General features: G+C 53.2%; 2 protein-coding genes across 3 annotated transcripts; one reads left to right on the top strand and one right to left on the bottom strand.

Annotated features, from left to right (window-relative positions):
• Positions 1 to 1,058: 1,058 nt before the first annotated feature.
• Positions 1,059 to 10,623, bottom strand: C2CD2L (C2CD2 like). 2 transcript variants are annotated; one of them, XM_042906312.1, is made up of 14 exons: positions 9,869 to 10,623; positions 7,744 to 7,839; positions 7,279 to 7,398; positions 7,000 to 7,110; positions 6,792 to 6,908; positions 6,586 to 6,697; positions 6,340 to 6,448; positions 5,374 to 5,438; positions 5,156 to 5,283; positions 4,890 to 5,064; positions 4,101 to 4,202; positions 3,825 to 3,961; positions 3,452 to 3,737; positions 1,059 to 2,137 (listed from the first exon to the last, which is right to left on the bottom strand). In XM_042906312.1, exons 1-14 carry the CDS (start codon positions 10,220 to 10,222, stop codon positions 1,926 to 1,928), a joined length of 2,124 nt encoding a protein of 707 aa, XP_042762246.1. In that variant the 5' UTR covers positions 10,223 to 10,623; the 3' UTR covers positions 1,059 to 1,925. The 2 variants fall into 2 exon arrangements, with proteins under 2 accessions (XP_042762246.1, XP_042762247.1); XM_042906313.1 differs by having other exon boundaries at positions 3,825 to 3,958.
• A 4,405-nt stretch (positions 10,624 to 15,028) lies between these two features.
• On the top strand, positions 15,029 to 20,040 carry DPAGT1 (dolichyl-phosphate N-acetylglucosaminephosphotransferase 1). Its single transcript, XM_042905299.1, has 9 exons — positions 15,029 to 15,411; positions 15,748 to 15,868; positions 16,042 to 16,255; positions 16,496 to 16,642; positions 18,135 to 18,219; positions 18,580 to 18,768; positions 19,077 to 19,164; positions 19,324 to 19,479; positions 19,558 to 20,040. Exons 1-9 carry the CDS (start codon positions 15,251 to 15,253, stop codon positions 19,621 to 19,623), a joined length of 1,227 nt encoding a protein of 408 aa, XP_042761233.1. The 5' UTR covers positions 15,029 to 15,250; the 3' UTR covers positions 19,624 to 20,040.
• Positions 20,041 to 20,067: the final 27 nt, after the last annotated feature.

Raw genomic sequence — 20,067 nt, 5'->3', positions numbered from 1 at the left:
AATTAGCTAAATATCCATACTCTACCACTCTTTCTAAATATCCCATATTCTGTGACTAGCATGGACAGGAACGTGGGGAATATCGCCAGTCCCGTGCTGCCTACCCAAAGGCATGTGCCCTAACCCCCCAGTGATGTAGGTCAGAATGGTGAGGCTGGAGGTGACCTGAATGGTTATCTGGGCCACTCCTCATTTTAGAGATGAGGAAGCGGAGTTCCAGAAAGGAGAAGTGGTCTGTCCCAAGGTCACTTGGTGTGTCTGTGGCACACTCAGGCTTTCTGTCCCTGGTCCAGGGCTCTGTCTGACACCCTGTAGCAGCTTACCCAGGTCAAGTCCTGTGGAAGGTCCCGGAGAACAGGGACCAGGGGTGTAGATTTTGCTAGTATCCCTAGCTCCCTGAACCTTGCCCACACTTAGGAATGAAAGACTTTTCATTGTGATGAAACCCTTATGAGACTTCCCCCTCCCAATCTGTCTCTTCTGAGGCAACAGTTACACTTATTCAGCACCGACCATATGCCAGCAGAACTGTGAGCGCTCGACGCATTTGCTTCTCAGCCACATCCAAGCCATAGCTACTATCACGGTTCCCATTTCACAGATGAAAAAACTGAGGCATTCTGCGGTAACGTAACTTGCCCAGGGTCACGCAGGTAATTACAGCAGCTGAGATTCAAATCTAGGCAGTTCTAGAGCCAGAGTCCCTGCCTAGGATTCTGTTCTATCAGGGAAGCAACAGCCTATTCAAGAAAGGGGAGTGAAGATGCCTGTCCTAATTGATTTTTTCTTCTCTGATGGACTTCTTTTGCTACAGTATCATCCCTCAAAGGCCCGTTCCCTCAACCTCTCTAGGTCCTCTCAGCCCACCCTCCACATCCTCATCCTCTCTAGGTCCCTTCTTCCCCACGGGAACTTCTTAGCAGCCCCAACACGTGGGTCGCCTACTCCACCTCACCGTCTGGGCCCCCGTCTCTGACCCTCTCACCCCACCCATCCCACAGCCTCGCTGCCCACTCACCTTTCAAAGGATAACCAGTGGTCCAGTTTATAAACTCCAATTTGACTTTAATTTAATAAATTAAATTCCAAGCCATCACACAGCAATGGACATCATCATCTCCCAACACGCGGAGGGTGCAGCCCTGCTCTCGCTCCATCATCATCAGTCTTTAGTAAAGCCCCTGGAGCCATCGCTCTGGGGAAGGCTCCCACCCAGCTCTGGGCTCCCTCCTTCCAACAGAGCCACTGCTCACAGAGAAGGCATCAAGTACAAAAACGGTAATAAAGGGAGGGAGGGACGAGGAGCAGGAGGGGAGGCAGGGAGGTGGGGAGTACCTGCCCCCCAGCCCGGGCACCGGCCCGGCTTTCTGTGAGCTGCCAATGTCCTCAGAGGCAGACACTGGTGCTGGTCAGAGTGGGGACCTGAGGGAGACATGGGAGTCCTGTCCCAAAGGGAATTGCCTACCTTCCTGGGACAGGAAAGAAGGGTCACCTGGGAGAGATGCCCTCTCTCGTCTGTGCACTGAGGGTCCTGGACCACACATATAAATAGAAAAGAGAATAAATAGGGGAGGAAGGACCAGCTGAGGAGCTGAGCACCCTGGGAGTCCTCTGAGGGGCCAATGTCGACAGCACAACCGGTTCCGAGGAATGCCCACAAGTGCAGGGGCAGAGCCCTCCTCTTGCTCCCAGCCACCCACTCCCTTTTCTGTGTTCTCAGCAGCAGGTGCCCGCCTCTCTCATGCTTCCCGTTGTAAGTACCCTTCCAACTGGCCCCACAGCCCAGGGTGGACAGGGCTTCCTGGAACCCAGAGGGCTTCCCTGGCCCAGGCTGTTGGGAATCCAGGAAGGGGAATGGAAGAGGATGTGGAGGGTGGGCTGAGAGGACTCCTGCCCTCTCCTCGCTCAAAAGGTGAGGAGGGCCCTCAGAGCTGGGGGCTGGGGTTGCCATTGGCCTTGGGTTTGGATTTGAAGGAAAAGCGCTTGATAAGGCGGCGAGAAAAGCTGCCAGCCTTCTTTCGGACGCTGGGTGTGGCCGTCGTGTTGGAGAGGTCGTCGTGTGATTGGCTCAGACCAGCTTCCTTCTGTCGAGGCCTCCGGCGGAAGATAAGCTTCGTGCCACTGCGCAGGAAGCTCACTGTGGGGGAAGAGGGGAGGCTGAGGCAGACAGAGGGGTATGACAGGCGTGGGGTGAGGTGGGGAGCAGAGAAAGGACCAAGCACGGAGGGGTCAAAGATACAGAACAGAACCTTTCCTTCGCCTAGAAGCCAGGCTTCCTTAGGAAAGAAAGTAGAGACAAAACAATGCCTCTTATCTTTCCTGAGGAAAAAATGGTGGCGCTCATGGGATTCTGCGGGCAAGTCTAACTATTGCCGCTGAGGAGGAATGTCACAGGGCTGCTTCCCTGTAAGGGCAGACTGACAAATGGACCTCTTTACTCTGGAAAGAAAAGACGGAGCAGAGGGCATTTCTAAAAGCCCATAAAAATCATGAAAGGATAGGTGGGTGGCCAAATTCCAGGACGCGAGCAGGAAAGCTGCATCTGGAAAACTTCAAGGAGGTAAATTTGGGACCAGTATAATGAGACAAGTGTTTACACAGCGGGCTTTGGACTTAGGAATCTCATTATCCCAAGAAGTGATGCAGGCTTACATCATAGTTAAAATACATGTGTGGTGGACGGACTCGTTGGCAGAGGGATAAAGATGTTTGGGGGCAAAGCCTCTCATCCTTAGAAGTTAGAAAAGCACCACGACTATCCACGGGCTGTGTCACTGCCAGAAGGACACTTCTAGGTTTGACTGGGCGTAGGATTCCTTATACTCAGAGGAAAGCGAGTACAGAATGGAAGTCGGCGGGGGCGGGGGGGGGAGAGAAAAAAAAAAGAAGAAAGGAAAGAAGGGGTGTGCTTAGACCCAGGAAGAAAGAAGAACAGAGGTAAAGGGAAATGCTTTGGCATCGCTCCCAGTCACCTGTGCCTGTCAGATCCAGGCCAGGACCCAAGGCAGTAAGTGCCCCTTCTCTACGCTGGCTTGGTTGAAACAGGCTGGGAAATGTAGCCATCCCTTAGGGGAGGAAGGAGAAGGCAAACTGGGTTGAGAATCCCATTCCCGTAAGTGTCCAGTAGGACCCAGGTCACGATACTGGGCATAAAAGGGGAGGGGGATAAGTAAACATTAAAAAAAATTCAAAGGGGTGGCTAAGTGGCTCAGCCGGTTAAGCGTCCAACTTTGGCTCAGGTCATGATCTCGAGGTTCGTGGGTTCAAGCCCCACATTGGGCTCTCTGCTGTCAGGGCAGAGCCTGTTTTGGATCCTCTGTCTCCCTCTCTCTCTGCCCCTCCCCTTGCTCCCTCTCTCTGTTTCTCTCTCTCTCCCTCTCAAAAATAAACAATTTTTGTTAAATAAAAAAAAAAAAAAAGAAGTGGAGAGGACATGCCAATATTTCCCCACCTTTGTGATCCTTGAGGCTGCGGGTCTCCAGGGCGCCAGTAGACCCTGTTTCTGACTCAACATCATCCACAGATGGCCTCTCAGAAATGTCCGAACGTGTTGTCTCATCTGCTTCCTGGACGCTCGTGGGGCTGGAGAGGGGATCTAGGGGTCCTGGAGACATGGCCGGTGGGTCTGGGGGAGGTGAGGAGGGACCTCCACTGGTTCCTGCATCATCCTGCATTGAGGCCTCCAGGGATGCCGCATAGCCCAGAGACAGTGCCAACTCGTCCTGAGCGATGGGCACCTGGCAGGAGGGACACATTTTAATGGGCAGGACTGACCCGTTAGGGCTTTCTCCCTATCCCAGCTCCTCTCCTCAGAGCCCTGTTACCTTGGAAACGCCAGAGATGATGAGAGTGCTACGCTTGGTGGGTGTCTTTTTGGCTGCCCGCCCGCTGGGCTCCGTCAGCTGGCGAATCGCTGTCTCTGCTACAGGGTCCAAGCCGTTGGAAAGGTGGCTCTCCCCTGCTGGGGGTACAGAGGATTGGTAACATGACTCCTCCGTGGCTCCTTCTTGGACTTGGACTCCTGTGCCCCACCCAAAATGGTTTCTGACTCTGGGGCTCCCGTGCCAACCGCCACGCATACTTCCCGATCCCCCACTCACGGCTGCTGCTGTGGGAGGCACTGCTGGGGCCGCTGCTCTCACTCAGCACAGTCGTAGTCTTCTCGGTCACCTCCACCTTGGACGGGGAGCGGGAGGGGGAGTCTGGTGGGTGGGGGAGGGTCAGTGAGCCGGGAGGTGCCTTAAAGTGGCCCCCACCCCCTACTGTCTTTATTGAGATGCACACTTTGGCTGACTCAGAGGGCGGGGGTGACTAAGGGACAATTAATCACATGGGTGATTAATAAGATGCCATGGGGGCAAAAAGACAGCACGGGAAGCAAGGGGAGTGTGGGGAAATGGCATGGGACCCACTGAGGGTATGGGGAGACACCTTGAAAATGCAGAGTGCACAGAGATGACACAGCGGTCCCCTGGGGGTGGGGGGAACCCCAAGAGACCTCTGGAGCTGGGAGAAATGTCCTGGAGGGCCCCTGGGAGTGGGAGAAGTACCACAGAGGCCACTGGGTTTGTTGGAGGATCCCAAGGATGCTAGGAGGTCGAGGGTAGAAGGAGGCGCAAGTAGGCAACCGGGGCCAGGGGGGAAGGGACGGCAAGAGAGCGAAGTACAAGAGTCTTGTAGAGGAGGGCCTGGCCGACCCAGCGCTAAAGCAGGATAGGAACAGCGGGGAAAAGGAGGGATGGAAGAGAAGGCTTGAGAGAGAAAGATGATGAGGAAGATGTGGCTGGAAAGCAGGAGGAGCTGGAATTAGGTCTTCCCTTGCCCTTCCCTGTCCTGCATGGGTCTGCAGCCAGGGACCCCTGGCTCAAGCTGGGCTCCCTTCTCTTTACCTAGTTTCCCTTCTACACGAGGCCGGGACTGGACGGTGGTGACTGTGGTCACGATGGTGCCATCAGGCATGATGGTCCGGTCCAGCTCGATCTTCTTGGTGGGAGTGATGCTGGGGCGTGGAGTGGAGGGAGCAGGTGTACCTAGGTTCCGGGGGGAGCCCTCCTCATACTGAAGCTGCCGAGGGGTAGAAGAGCAAAGAGGCAGCGCCTCAAAAACTGCGCTTCCCCAGTGTCCTCCCGTCTTCTCCCCAGACTCAGCTTCTCACCTCCACTGCGATGGTGGCCGCTGGTCCCAGGGCTTTCCCCGGCCCTAGGGTGAGCGGGCATACCTGTCTTCGGGACAGCGGTCTGGAAGGGGAGCCCACAGGCAGCGTGACCTGGCCCAAGAGTTCAGCTGGGGAAAGGGGGAGCACTGTGAGCTGGGCCCATGACCGGGCCCCACTGAGCACCCATCCAAAGGGGTTCCTTCCTGCCCCATACTCACTGTCTCCAGAGCTGCTGTTCCTCAGCACATTGAGGGTCAGCTCCCGACTCTGGGGGCCCAGATCCCTGTGGCCAAGAGGAGGTGGGGCAGGGAAGGGGAAGATTAGTAAACTGAATCCACCCTTGAAATGATCACAGGCCACAGGCCCGTGGAATAAGGGCTCCAATGGAGCCTGCCCTCCAAATTACCGTCTCTTCCCAGGGTGCCTGGCTGGCTCAGTCAGAAGAGCATGTGACTCCTGATCTCGGGGTCATAAGTTCGAACCCCACTTTGGGTGTAGAGAGTAGTTAAATAAATAAAATTTAAAAAAAGTAAATCTTAAAAAAGTATATATGCTAACTAATTTGGATGTAAATTTAAAAAACTAAAATTAATGTTTAAAAATCTTAAAACAATTAAACACAAGAACAAATACTCTTCCCAAGAGAACGGGACAGAACTCTGCTCAGTGAATAGTATGCTAGGCATTCAGATCCTCCCTGATCCTGCCCCATTTGCCCTCCCTGTCTCTCCATATCAAACCACCCCCTTCCCTTTGCTCAAGCTGTTTCCTCTGCCAAAAACACTTCTCTCTCACACTCTGTTGAAACCCTCTTCTTGCTCTAAGGTGTGGTTTAAATGCCACCTTCTCCACGAAGCCTACTCTGATCTTTATTCCCCATGGGAATTAATCTCCCCACACCTAAGCACGCCCACGGCATTCTGTGTAAATCTTGACTGGAGCCCTTATACCATCGTCTTTACATACATCTGTGTCTGCCTGGAGCCTGCAATCGACTCAGGGGTGGGGGTGTATCTTGGTCACGTCTGTATCCGCAGGACCTAGGCCAGGGCCTGGCATACAATGGGGGCTCACACCAAAGTTCAGTGAAAGCAGAGCTGATTCGTGCTAAGGCTATGCTGGAAGGGTCTGATCTTCAGTCTGCCCGTAGGAGCAGGGGTGGGGTTGGAGGAGTCACTCCTTACAGTGCCAGGTCGTCAGTCCACTCCACGTCGGGACCGGCACTTGTGGGCTTGGTCCACTTCTGTTGTGCAGGGTTGTCGAGCTCAGCTACACAGCATAGCTCCCCAGTGCCTGGGAGGAACGAGAAGTGAGAAGATGCTCAAAGATGGGAGGCCACTGAGGAATGATGAAACTACACCCGTGGAAGAAGGGCAGGCGGCACCTGCACCCATAGCCCTGGCAGGCCCCCAGCTGCTTCTAGCTCTCACCTTCCAAATCACCTCCCAGGTGAGATGCTCGAAGCTGCCGTAGGAATAACCGGATAGGTCTGGAGATGGCTGGCTGTGCCTGGGGCACCGTGGGTGGCTTCTCACTGGGTACCTAAGAGCAGAAGGAGGGAAAACGAACGAGGATCCCGACATAGCACCCTGGGGACGATATGCATACAGACTATTTGCTTTGAGTGCCTACTTACCAGGCCTCCAGGGGCAGAGCAAGCCCTGAGGTTGACCATCATGGCTGGCTGAGTGCTGACAATGGCATCCTCAATCAATTCCTCAATGGTGGAGAGCTCTACTTCCTCCTCGCCTCTCTGTAGGGAGAAAAGGAGAATAAAGAGGTGGGGCCCCCAGCTCTGCACCCCCTCCTTGCTCTGCCTCTTCCGCCGAGCCCTGCCCCCTTACCTCCCTGGCCTGCAGCTTGGGAAGCACCGTCAGGCTGAGATCTGGACGATCAGTGAAGGCCCAGGACACAAGCAGCCCCTCATCAGGGATTTCCTCCAGGCTGACTTCCAACTGTGGAGGAGGGACAAAGGGGCTGGGTTGACTTGCCTCACACCTCCAACTACTCCTACTCCTACCAGGACCCTCCCTTCCCAAATTCTGTCCCAGAGGGAACCAAACTGAAAGGCCGAGGCCTTGAACCGCCCCCTGCCCAACTCAGTTTCCCACATCCCCTTCCACCTGTGTTGGTGGCAGTGTCAGAGTGACGTGGTAGGTCTCCATGGAGACGGCAGCGGGGGACTGCTGGGTCACGGAGACTGGGAACATCACCTCCTCAGCAGAGAGCTGGCAATGCAGCACCTGAGACAAGCGAAGCACGGAGGCCAGGAGGGTCAGGCATGGAGGGAGGTGCCCAACCTTGCTTTGCGCTGCCCTTTAGAGAGCCCTCCCCACTGGGTTTTCCTTGGGACTTCACCCTTCTGGGGTCACAAGCCCATAGAAGAATTAAAGTCAAAGACTCCTCTCTCCAGAAAAATGCAGATATACACACACATGTGCTACATTTCGCATGCAACTTTAATGGGATTCTCAGACCTCCTGAAGCCAATCCTTGCATTCCTAAGGCATTCACAGACTTCAGGCCAAGAACCCTCAGACTAAAGGGAACTCTTGGGACCAGCCCCCCAGTGCCCGGCAGCCCCTTACCATGGTGCGCTCTGATTGGTCTACGCAGGTCACATGACTAATGCTGGCTCTGGGTGGGAGTTGGGGCACCTCCTCAAAGGCGATTTGGATGGAACTCTGAGGGAGTAAGTAATGTGGACACAGGGTCAGGTCTCTGGAGCTGCCCCCCACAGGGCTGGCCTGCTGGGTTGCTGGCTGGGTCCTGACACTGCGGAGTCCTCAGCTGCAGGCTGGCTTCTGGCCCCTTCTTGGCTCAGGGTTTTAGGACAGGGAGTGTTCCCCTTGAACCACACCTCTCTGGGGCCTACAGTTGCTGGGAAGGATGGAGGAGCTAGACCACCTCAAAGACCAGATCACCTTGAGCTGAAGACCCTAGATTCCTCCTGGAATACTAGGAGCCTCCCTCTTCTCCTCCCACCTTTCTCTTCAACCCTCAACCTACCCCCAAAGAAAGGTGCGCACCGGAAAAAAAAAAATAATAAAGGTGTTCGTTGCTACCTACGTATAATGAGGGAGAGAGTGACTCGGCTGAGCTAAAGGTAAAAGCAATAGGGCCACTTATTCAAGATAAGAGCTGGAGAAATGAGGCTAAGCCTACGTCTACATACACAGGATGCAGAGGCTCAAGAGTATGACCCTATCTATATTCTTGGGGTTGAGGACTAGCTCCACATGGGCGTGGGGAACTTTACCAGAGGCACTGGCAAGAAAAGCAAGCTCAGAGAGCTCAAGCTTCCAGAGGCCTGGCTAATTCCCCAAGGCAGACAGCAGGGTGGTATTAGGCAGCAGAAAGCTGCTTAGCTTGGGTCTTGAAAGAGCTTCCTGATTCTTACACAGCAGTGGAAACAGCCTACTGCAGTCCTATCCAGAAAGCAGGATGGGAAGGAGAACTGAGGAAGGGGCACCCACTGAGCTGGCAGCCCTTCCTCGGGTCTTGGGATGGGAGGAAACAGAGCCACAGGGCCCGTGTGCCTGGCACACCAGAGAACACCAACTTCTCTGCGCCTGTAGCTGGCTTGTTTGAAGGCCAGGCCCAGGGAGATGGGGAGATGGATGCTCGGAACCCCAATCTCCCCACCCCCTGCAAGGGAGGCCAATGTCCAGCTGAGTCAGCTGTCCTGGGGAGTCTCTCCTGACCAAGGGACAAGGTACAGGGAGAAGTGGGTGGAGGCATGAGTTCAAGATGTAGACTTAACAGATGCCATCTGGCTTTCTGCTGGCTAGCTGGACAGAGGAGACTGAGCAACTTCTTACGTGGCCACTTTTGTTTCCAGGCATCTGGGGAGCTAGTGGAGCAAAGCCCTAGTGGGAGCTGGAAATGGAGAACCTTCTGGGTAGGGGGCTGATGGGCTGTGAGAGTGAAGACAGAATACTGGGCCGGGATGGGAGAGGGCCCCATGACACGGAGGCCTCTACCTCCCACCCCACCTCAGTCTTATGACCACGCTTCCTGCCCTACTTCCTGGGAGACCAGATGCCCATGGTGCAATGGGAGGAAGTAGGCTGGGCTGGTTTGTGACTGACCCTCAAGAGGCAGTTCCAGACTCATCTACTGAGAGGGGCATGGACTGTCAATCTGCTCTCCACCTTAACACCTTTTCCTCAATATATACACTGCAGGTCAGCAAAAAGAAGGGTGTGTTAGACTGTATCAGTGAAATTACTAAGGGCCTGGGGGGGGCGGTGTATATTTCAGGCTCCTTGGGGGATCTATCTGCCTGATCAAACCAGGGATTTGGGGCATGAAATGTTAACTGGGTGTGGTGGCATGAGGACCCGGCAAATTTCTTCTGCAGGTGCACCTGTTTCCCTTCTATCCTTGCTCCCCGACACAACCAGCACGCAGGCTACACGGAAGTGCCCTCGGGCCCAGGGATTAGCGTTGCTATGAAAACAGCAACTTGTGCTTGGGTTTGCAGCCAGAGAGTACCTTGACCACAGAATAGAGGATCTGGGACATAGCTAGATTTCTGCAACCTCCAGCCTCACCTGCACCCTTTTCTGTGATCCCAGAGGGGAAGAGAAGCCGTAGGGTTCTCCAGTTGATCCCCACCCCCATCTGGCCCTCCAGGCAAGAGCAGTCCCTCCCTCCCCGCCCTGGAAGGAAAGGCTGAGGGAACCACCTAGGTGCTCCTGTCCAACTCACCCCGTCCCTGCAGGCCTGCTCGTTCAGCGCTCGCACCCAAGCCCGTTGCCAGTTCTCTCGGAAAGACTTGAAGGCGAAGAGCGACGCCAGGAGGCCCCGGACGCCTGGCTCCTCGGGGGCACCAGCCCGAGTCGGCCGCAGCCGCAGCAGCGAGCGCCACACGCCCAGCTCCCGAAGGGAGCCCGCGGGCTCGGCAGCTAAGGCGGGTCCCGGCCCCCGGCCCCCGCGGGCCCGTGCCAGCCACAAGCCCCGGGCATACTGTAGCAGCCAGCCAAAGACCGTGAGCAGCGAGGCGGCGAAGAGGATCAGCAGGGCCGCCCAGCCCACGTCCTGCTGCCCCCAGCCCGGATCCATGCTCCGCACGGGCTCCGGTCCGGGCCCCGGCACGGGCTCAGCCGCTGCCCCGGGGGAGCATGGCCCGGGCGGGCCGCGGGGCGGGGGCGGGCTCCCCCGGGGCTGAGCGCGCGGGCTTGGGGGCTCTGCGGGGATGGGTGTCCGGAACTAGTGGATGCCACAGATCGATGAGAGGAGTCCTGGGGGCTCGCAGCGCCGGGGTCCCTCTCTGCGTGATCCGGGTCCCTCCTCAGTTGGTCCGGCAGTCCGACCTGGGTTAGTCGCCTGCCAGCGCCCGACTCCTCCCACGGCGTGGGCCCTTCTGGACCCGGGCGGGGACTCTTCTGCAGAGACGTGGGGGCTCGCGGACCGGCACCGGCTCCGGAAGGGCTGCGTGCGCAAAGCCGACATTGACAACACGGCCGGCGCCCCGCCCCCACCCGCCCTTAAAGGAGCCGCACCCGCGCTGGGCGGGGCTTGGCGAGCCCGGCGCCCAAGCGCTTAGAGGAGGGCGGGAGGACTACGCCGAGGGGAGGAGGTTCCGGGGTTGAAAATAGGCGGGATCTTTGACCACCCCGCCCCATACTGAAAAAGGGGTACTCCCTTTCCCCCCGAGCTCACAGCAAGAGCAACTTCGCTCACTTGAGGTATCTCCTCTGATTTCCCTTACGCACTTAGATTTCTATAGTTTGGACGCATGTGGGGTTAAGGACATGACCTCCGTGGATGGCGTCGGCTCCTTCTCCCAACACCCCTAGGCGCAGCAGCTTCTTTGGTTCCCATTTCTTGGCCTGAGCTAGGCCCTGGGTGAGTAAATAGGTGCAGAGCATCCCTCCTACATAGAAGTGCCTGGCGGAGGTCCAGGAGACGCCGACCAGAAAGCACTTGAACCTAGTAGAGTCTGAGAATAGAACATGGAATATTAATCTCCCTCCACCACCACCACCTCCCTTCTCCTAGCACCTAGGACCCAGGAACACCGTATTAACCTCCTTGCTCGCGTGGGTTTGTTCTGGAGATATTTCCCAAGCTTGGGGCTGCTTCTGTTTTTAAAAATAATATATTTCCATAGTAACAGCTCTTGCCCATGGAGCACGTGTAGAAGAGGTGGTAATGAGAAGGGAGCTGGCAGCGTAGCACTGGACTATCAATAGATTCAGCCAAAACATGTGATGCCATCCAAATATGTGATACCCCAACAAGTGCACACACATACAAAATGATGCTATAGGTACACTCTGGCCTCAGGATCGATCCCTTTTCCTGGATTTAAGGGAGTAGATTCCATCCGTATGGGACAGGAGCTTGTCATTTCCTTCTGGAGGGAGAGGAAGGAAACTCTTGCAACAGAATTAAAAGGAAGCCCCATTCCCCAAGAGGCCCTTCTCCATGTACATATGGCAAAGTGTTCAGCACACAGGGTAACAGGGTAGGTATTAATCTCCCTCCCAAATCCAGTCAGTAGTCCAAAGAAGGAGTATCTGGGAATAAACAATGCCTTCTAAAGTGCAGGGCTGCAGAGTTAGGCAGAATCTGGCAGGTCAGCAACAGGGTTCCTGAGCCAGAGGAGGTGGTGGGGTAGCCTGGGATGCTGGGAATTCACTGTAAGAAATGATGGGGGGATGGTTGGTAATGGACTAACCTTGCTGTCGTCCTGCCCATGCATGCATCATCACTGGACACCAAAAATAATGAAAGATTCCTAGAATGTGTTTTTTTTAAGTTTATTAAATTTTTAATTTTTATTTAATTTTTATTTTTTTTAGTAATCACTCAACGTGAGGCTCAAACTCATGCCCTCAAGATAAGAGTCGCATGCTCTTCGGCTTGAGCCAGCCAGGTGCCCCTAGAATGTTTCTAATCATTAGGTGAGGAAAAGACATGAAATGAAGGGAAGAAAGAATCCCAGGCAGGCTCTGCACGGCCAGTGCAGAGCCCAAAGTGGGGCTCGAACTCACGAACTGTAAGACCATGACCCAAGCCAAAATCAAGAGTTGGCCGCTTAACCGACTGAGCCACCAGGCGCCCCTATCATTTAAAAAAGTCTAACAGAAAATATTCCATTATGCATGTCAACACTAAGAATTTCTATACTGTTTCCATCTTTTGAAAACTCATTTTGGGGCCCCTGGGTGGCTCAGTTGGTTAAGCGTCCGACTTCAGCTCAGGTCATGATCTCGCAGTCTGTGGGTTCAAGCCCTGTGTCGGGGTCTGTGCTGACAGCTCGGAGCCCGGGGCCTGTTTCAGATTCTGTGTCTCCCCTTCTCTCTCTGACCCTCCCCAATTCAAGCTCTGTCTCTCTCTGTCTCAAAAATAAATAAACGTTAAAAAAAATTTTTTTAAAGAAAACTCATTTCATCTCAATGGAATGGGAGATCTTGGGGCTTGCTTTCAGCTAACAACTTTTGATATACTGATAGGGGAGAGATGGGAAGAAAAGGAAAACGTAGCTCAGCTGCCTGGAAAGAGCCTGGATCCTGCAAGTGTTATTGCCCAGACTATCCAAAGCTGTCTCATGGACTTGGTAGGCACTATAAAACATTTTTGGGACAGGCTTTGACAGGGAATCAGACTTAACAATAGATTGGCCTTGCTCACTGGGAGGTGCTCAGGGCTCCCTAGTAGGAGACATGCAACTGAGATGTTGTCTCCTTAGCCCAAGAAACCAGCAGAAGCTACTGACGACTCACCTTATCTGTAAGTTCTAGGACCAGCTTCAGCATTCAGGCAAATGCTTTGAACTTGAACCAGGAAAGCCACAAAATTTCAAGGGTGGCCAAGTCCTGTGTTTGTTTCTCCTAACTAGTCTGATAATCAACTGGGCATTTACCATCATGGGTACAAAAATATTGAGATTATAATGTAAGTACCCAAGTAACCATTTTCTGATGGTAAACATGTATATTGGATGAAAAATCCCTAGTGTCTTGACGTTGAACAAGCCCCCCCCCCAACCCTGTTCCAGTGGGGGTTGCAGGGGTGGGGTGGGGGGTTGGCTAATGATCTCTGGAGAAGGAAGAGTCAAATGTTCCCACTGCCAGGTTGGGAAGGAAGATTTATTAGGACTGAACTCCTAATAAAAAAGGAAACAGATACACTGTCCCTCAAACCTGCAGGGAGTCTCAACCTGCTCCTGATCAACAAGATAACTAAATGCTGCCTCCTCTGAGGCTCCCACAAGCTCCTCCTTTCCACCTGCTCCTGGAGTCTCACTTTCCCTATTTGGGAGGCCCTTCCACCCTTGCCACCGACTGAAATCTTTGGAGATGCTACTCTTCAACATCCTCTCACCTCCCCCTAATTGCTCTGTGTGCTCCTATTGTGATTTGACCCTCTTTCAAGACCCAGACTCATTGTGTGTGATGATGCCTTGTATACAGATATCTGTGTGTCCTTAGCCCCATGGGGATCCCCTTAGCACAGAAAACACTCACCTCTGGGGAGTTTCCAGTCTAAGAGGCACCGATACACACACACACACACACACACACACACACACACACACACACAGAGAGAGAGAGAGAGAGAGAGAGAGAGAGAGAGAAACACTACCAGTGGAATAACAAGTACTTACAATCTGGTGGAATACTATCAAGTACGTTACTGGGATTACTTTATATATATAAAGTATATTTTATACAGAGATGAGTTTTTTCTTGCTAATTACAGCTGCCTTCAAGTCGAAGGGACATTTCACACCTGGTTTTGAGAGACAGGAGAGACCATCTTTGGCCCCAAAAGTCAACCTGCCTCTGACTCCTGGTGAGCACCATTTTTGAGAGTGGACAAAGTGAGGGGATACTTGAGTTGTCTTTGTACTCCCTGGTGGCGATTTCCTCTCTGTGGAATGTAAATCATTTTCCACTGAAAGCCTGCTGGTGAATGAAAGGGAAGAAACGGGGGAACCGTTATCTGCAAGGAAACAGGTGCCAAGGAAAAGGCACGGTAACCTAGAGGAAGAAACCTGACTGGCAGTTCCTCGGGCCCACAGGAAACCACGTGTGGGGCTCAGCCTCCTGCTTCCTTAGCTCTTTCCAATTCCACCTTCCAGCTCCACCTCTTAGGTTTGGGAGCTTGGCACAATGCAGTGTTCCAGGACTAAGGAAAGTCAAGTACCAGGTTGAATTCAAGACGTGAGGGCACTCTCAGTCCCTTCAGTGGTTAAGTGCCCCCGCTGGGTTGCCCGGCAACTAACAGCTTCGGCGGGGGTGGAAGGCGGGTGGGACTTTGAAAGAAGAGTACCTGAATCAAGGACAAGAAAAACATGGAGTGGGAGGGAGTTTTCAAGTGTCTGGGCTTTAGAATTTACATCATCTTCCAAACTGTAGTTGCGTTTCCAGGAGCCAAGCTGCTTTTACCTTGGCTTCCGACTACGTTGGCAACAAGCTTTCTACCAGGAGCAGGGGTGCTCCTCATCCTCGTCCCTCCTGCCCTTCCCCTTGCCTCCAGGAGCCATCTTCCCGGCTCCAGAGGTACCCCAGAGGAAACGCGGGGTACTGGCCCTTTAAATGTGACCTGAGGCGGCCGGCCGACCTCAAACTGACGTGGAACCAAAAGAAAGCGGCGTCAGACACGTGGGACAAGGAGGTGTTCATTTTGGAACCGGGCAAGGAATTTTTCCGCTTTGGGCTGTACACCTTTAATATGGTCTTAGGAAAGTATCCACTCTTGTTTGTCTTTTTAATTACTTTCCCAATACCCTCGTGGTGACTCAACTCTCGAATAAAAGGGTGAAGTTTAAAATAACACTCCGGTTCCCGCTCTCGTGCCCGCATTAAAAATGGCCGCCGCCGCCTCCCACAACGCTGGTTGCTCTGCGAGCAAGATCCGGGAGGAAACCGTGGGAAGGCAAATGCAGTGGGGCCACAGGCGAGGTTGCTCTATAGAGGCCCGCCGGAGTCCCGAGGGCGGCTCAAGTCGGAGTTGTTGGGTTTCGCCCAGGCGGCCGTGGGAAGACGCAGCCACTTCCCCCTGCTGAGGGCCGAGGGCTCCCGCCCAGCTTGCCCTTTAGCTGCGGAGGCGGCGGAGCGGGCCCCCTGGCTGGTCATCATGTGGGCCTTCCCCGAGTTGCCGATGCCGCTGCTGGTGAATTTGTTCGGCTCGCTGCTGGGATTTGTGGCCACAGTCACCCTCATCCCCGCCTTCCGTAGCCACTTCATCGCCGCGCGCCTCTGTGGCCAGGACCTCAACAAAATCGGCCAGCAGCAAATGTGAGCGGCGGCACCCTGGTCCCGGGCGGGAGGCAAGGGCAGAGGGAAAGGGTGGGCCGGGCAACGGCGGGAACCGGGGTGCCCGAGCGCGGAGACGCAACGCTAACTCCGCAGAGAGCTCCGGGCTCTGGGAGGTGAAGGGCAGAGCTAGTTAACATCGGGAAGGGATGTAGTGGTTTGCGGGACCCTCGTGTGTATCAGGCACTCCAGCACTGGTGCCCTTCCCCCCTTCCCCATTAGATTGCTGTGATGCCTGCACTAGTGAGTGACCACGCCCCCTTTCCTCCTTCCTCCTCCCCCCCCCTCCCGCCCACCCCTTTTGCTGCTGGGCCACAGCCCAGAGTCCCAGGGAGTGATCAGCGGTGCTGTTTTCCTTATCATCCTCTTCTGCTTCATCCCTTTCCCTTTCCTGAACTGCTTTGTGGAGGAGCAGTGTAAAGCCTTCCCGCACCATGAAGTAAGTGGGTGAGTGGGGGCGGTTGCTTGTTGGCTGGGGGCTGGCAGCTACTTGAGGGAGTCGGGGTTATTTGGGTTTGGGTTGAGGGGCTGAGGAACGAGCGCAAAGACAGGAATTTTTGAAAGGCGAAGTGGGAGTAGGCTTGAGCTGTGACCTGCCCGAGCCTCCCCCAGTTTGTGGCCCTGATAGGTGCGCTCCTTGCCATCTGCTGCATGATTTTCCTGGGCTTCGCGGACGATGTACTGAATCTGCGCTGGCGCCATAAGCTGCTGCTGCCTACAGCTGCCTCACTACCTCTTCTCATGGTCTATTTCACCAACTTTGGCAACACGACCGTGGTGGTGCCCAAGCCCTTCCGTCCGATTCTTGGCCTGCATCTGGACTTGGGTGAGTAACCCTGCCGCTGCTGACCCTGTGGCCTCTACTTTAGGGCACCTTACGCTGGGAGATACCTAGCAGAGCATCCTTCCTGATGCTCCAGATTCTCCCCTAAGTATCCCTGTCTTGTCCCTGTGTCGTCTCAGATCCTTTCTGTTGCTTCTGTACTTTTTCCTCGCCACTCTTCTCTGAAGAATACCTTTAAACCCTCATTTCTATGAGTGGCACACTCCTGTCTTCTTCCCCCAGGGATCCTGTACTACGCCTACATGGGGCTGCTGGCCGTGTTCTGTACCAATGCCATCAATATCCTAGCAGGAATTAATGGCCTAGAGGCTGGCCAGTCGCTAGTCATTTCTGCTTCTATCATTGTCTTCAATCTGGTGGAGCTGGAAGGTAGGTGGGATTGGGGAGTAGGGAGAGAAGTCTGAGTGTTGAGGAACTTGCCTGATATCTGGCTTTGGGGAGGTTAGGGGAAAAAGCAATGTATTCAGATTTATTAAATGTGAGAAAAATAGCTGCCCTGTCCTTTATAGCTGGGTTGGCACTAATAGGTAGGTTATGGTCTTCTCCTATTGAACGTAAGCAATTTCACAGAACCTCGGAATCAGACAAGGGTCACTCTGTGGCCATGACACAGTAAAACAAAAACCAGATTCCTCCATAACCATGTCTGAATATAGACAAACTGCAAGAACACTGTGCATTAATAAAAACGACTAAGACCTCCCTCTTCTGGCCAACATGGGCAGTTGCTGCTGCTTTCTGATAACTCAGTTCCTGCTAATTCTTAGATAAAATTAAGATACTCAATCACAGAATCACTTCTACTGACAGCACCCAGTCTAGGGCAAAGCTCTGCCTCCTTGCTTTGCCCACAATGACTTAAATCCTATAATAGGCGCCTCTTACTGAGGCATCCCCTGGTTGCCTGTGATGTGTGGTCTCCAATGTCTCCCTTATTACAAGTCAGTAAACCCAGCTTTGACTACAGGTGTGTTTCTGGTGGTCTTTGGCTGATGGATATCAGTAAGTGCCTTTTAAAACTAAGTACTTTTAGGAGCATCTAGGTAGCTCAGTAGGTTAAGCGTCCGACTCCATTTTGGCTCAGGTCATGGTCTCACAGTTCACGGGATGGAGCCTGGCATCAGGCTCTGTGCTGACGGTGCAGAGCCTACTTGGGATTCTCTCTCTCCCTTTCTGTCTGCTGTTTCCCTGTTGGTTCTCTCAAAATAAATAAACTTCAAAAAAAAAAAAAAAAACTAACCACTTAAAAAAAAATTTTTTTTAACGTTTTTATTTATTTTTGAGAGACAGAGAGTGCAAGCTGGGGAGGGGCAGAGAGAGGGAGACACAGAATCGGAAGCAGGCTCCAGGCTGTGAGCTGTCAGCACAGAGCCCAATGTGGGGCGCAAACTTGTGAACCACGAAATCATGACCTGGGCCGAAGTCGTACACTCAACTGACTGAGCCACCCAGGCGCCCCAAAACCAACCACTTTTAAAACATGATCTCATTTAAGCTTTGTAACATGTGGCACGTATTCTCATCAACCGTATTTTACATTTGAGGAAACTGAGGGTTAGAAAATTTAAATGGTCATGATCAAAGTCACACAGTTAGGAAGTAAAGCTGATATGTCAAACCTCGGTGTGAATGATCTAAACCCAATTGAAGACAGTAACTCATTTAGGAGGGGTTCATGAACAAGGTGGAATATTAGGAGTTGCCTGGGTGACATAAAAGGGGTAGTGTGTTCTTGAATGTGACTGGGAAGAGGTGGAGAATACAGCTTGGAACAGAACTTGAGAGACAGACAAAAATAGGACCAAGGTATGCAGGGGAAATACCTATCAACTTGTGCTTTCTTTTTCCCCTGCTTCCAAAGGTGATTATCGGGATGATCATGTCTTTTCCCTCTACTTCATGATACCCTTTTTTTTCACCACTTTGGGATTGCTCTACCATAACTGGTAAGTAGGCCTGTGGCTAGGGGTAATAACTATTTGAATATGTAGCAAGTATGGTCCTGATCTTGACCCACCTCCTGCTGGAGAGGCTACACCTGTACACACCTGCAGTGAGTGTTTTCCGGGTCTTTAGTCGGTAATATTCTTCAATTACTCTCTATCCAATCATAGTTAGGGACAAGTGCTATAGAGCCCCCAGAAAGAAATGAACTCAGGGCTTTGGGTTCTGGACAGTTGCTGAAAGAGCTGGAGTCTCTGGGCCAGAACTAGAGTCAGGGCTAGCCCAGGGCCCAGGGTACGTGATGTGCGAGAAAAGATTGGTAGTGCCTCCTGCCCCTGGCTCAGATCCTCTCCCCCACACAGGTACCCATCACGGGTGTTTGTGGGAGATACCTTCTGTTACTTTGCTGGCATGACCTTTGCCGTGGTGGGCATCTTGGGACACTTCAGCAAGACCATGCTACTCTTCTTCATGCCCCAGGTGTTCAACTTCCTCTACTCACTGCCTCAGCTCCTGCATATCATACCCTGCCCTCGCCACCGTATGCCCAGGTAGCCACTTTGGGGCTTGAAAGGGACATCATAGCTTTCTCACTTGGGATGCAGAAAAGCCAGCCTTACACATTTGCTGTGCAAAGGGAGTGGGCCCAAAGAAGGGCTAACTCTGGCCATGTGGTTAGCTCTTATAAATTACAGAGCACGTTTACCTACATAATCTGATCAGCTCTGATCACACAGTAGTAAGCAGAGCCAGAAGATCTTAGGTTGGTTTCCACATTCAGTGCTCTTCCTATTAACTGGCCACAGTGAGGAGAGTTCTTGTAGTGGCCCGGTCACATAAAGCTCTCTTCCCCCTGCAGACTCAATACCAAGACAGGCAAACTGGAGATGAGCTATTCCAAGTTCAAGACCAACAGCCTCTCTTTCTTGGGCACCTTTATTCTAAAGGTAACAGGGTAACAAGGAGGTAAGGCTCTAGGCCGCCATCTGGAATTCAGGGACTGGGGAACCTAGGCCTGCATCAGATCCGAGGGGAGTTTGGAAGCATGAAGCAGATCCCCATTGCTGAAGCATGGTTGATGTTCTCTCCACCTCTGATCCTTCCAGGTAGCAGAGAGTCTCCAGCTAGTGACCGTGCACCAGAATGAGAATGAGGACGGTGCCTTCACAGAGTGTAACAACATGACCCTCATCAACTTGGTACTTAAGGTCTTCGGGCCCATGCACGAGAGGAACCTGACCCTGCTGCTGCTGCTGCTCCAGGTGTGGTTGGGGAAGGGCTTAACACTGCCTCGGGTCCCTTTTTCCAGGGTTCTGACTCTAGTGTGTTTCCCCTCACAGATCCTCGGCAGTGCGGTCACCTTCTCCATTCGGTACCAGCTTGTCCGGCTCTTCTACGATGTCTGAGTCCCCTGATCATTGCCCTGTACTGCACGGTCTGCAGGGTTCCTGACTCAGGCCCACCTCTTTCTGGACGCGAAATGCCTCCTGGCCAGGCCTCTCCCACCTTTCACTCTCCTCCACATTTTGTACTTAGCATTTCCTTCCTGCTGTGATTATTGACCTCTAACGACTGTGGATTGGATTTTGGCTATGGCTTCCTTCAACCTGCCACTCTCCCTCTCCATCCCGTCTTTGCAGCCTCCGAAGGTGGGATACTGCAGCTTTTATGCAGTTATCCACAACTCTGACTCTGAAGGAATATGTTGGGCCTGAGAATAGAACCCTGGCTGGGAATAGGGACACGGGCTTGAAGATCACTTGATATCTGACTATAAATTAAGTATTCTGATCAGTAAGAGCAGACTGGGGGGCCAGGTGCTTCCAGTGGTGACAATAAAGTGTTGTCTT

The sequence above is a fragment of the Panthera leo genome, chromosome D1 (genome assembly GCF_018350215.1).
Source record: "Panthera leo isolate Ple1 chromosome D1, P.leo_Ple1_pat1.1, whole genome shotgun sequence".
Classification (NCBI taxonomy): Eukaryota; Metazoa; Chordata; class Mammalia; order Carnivora; family Felidae; genus Panthera; species Panthera leo.
Note: the sequence above shows the minus strand (reverse complement) of the source record. Positions and strands in the feature narration are given on the sequence as shown.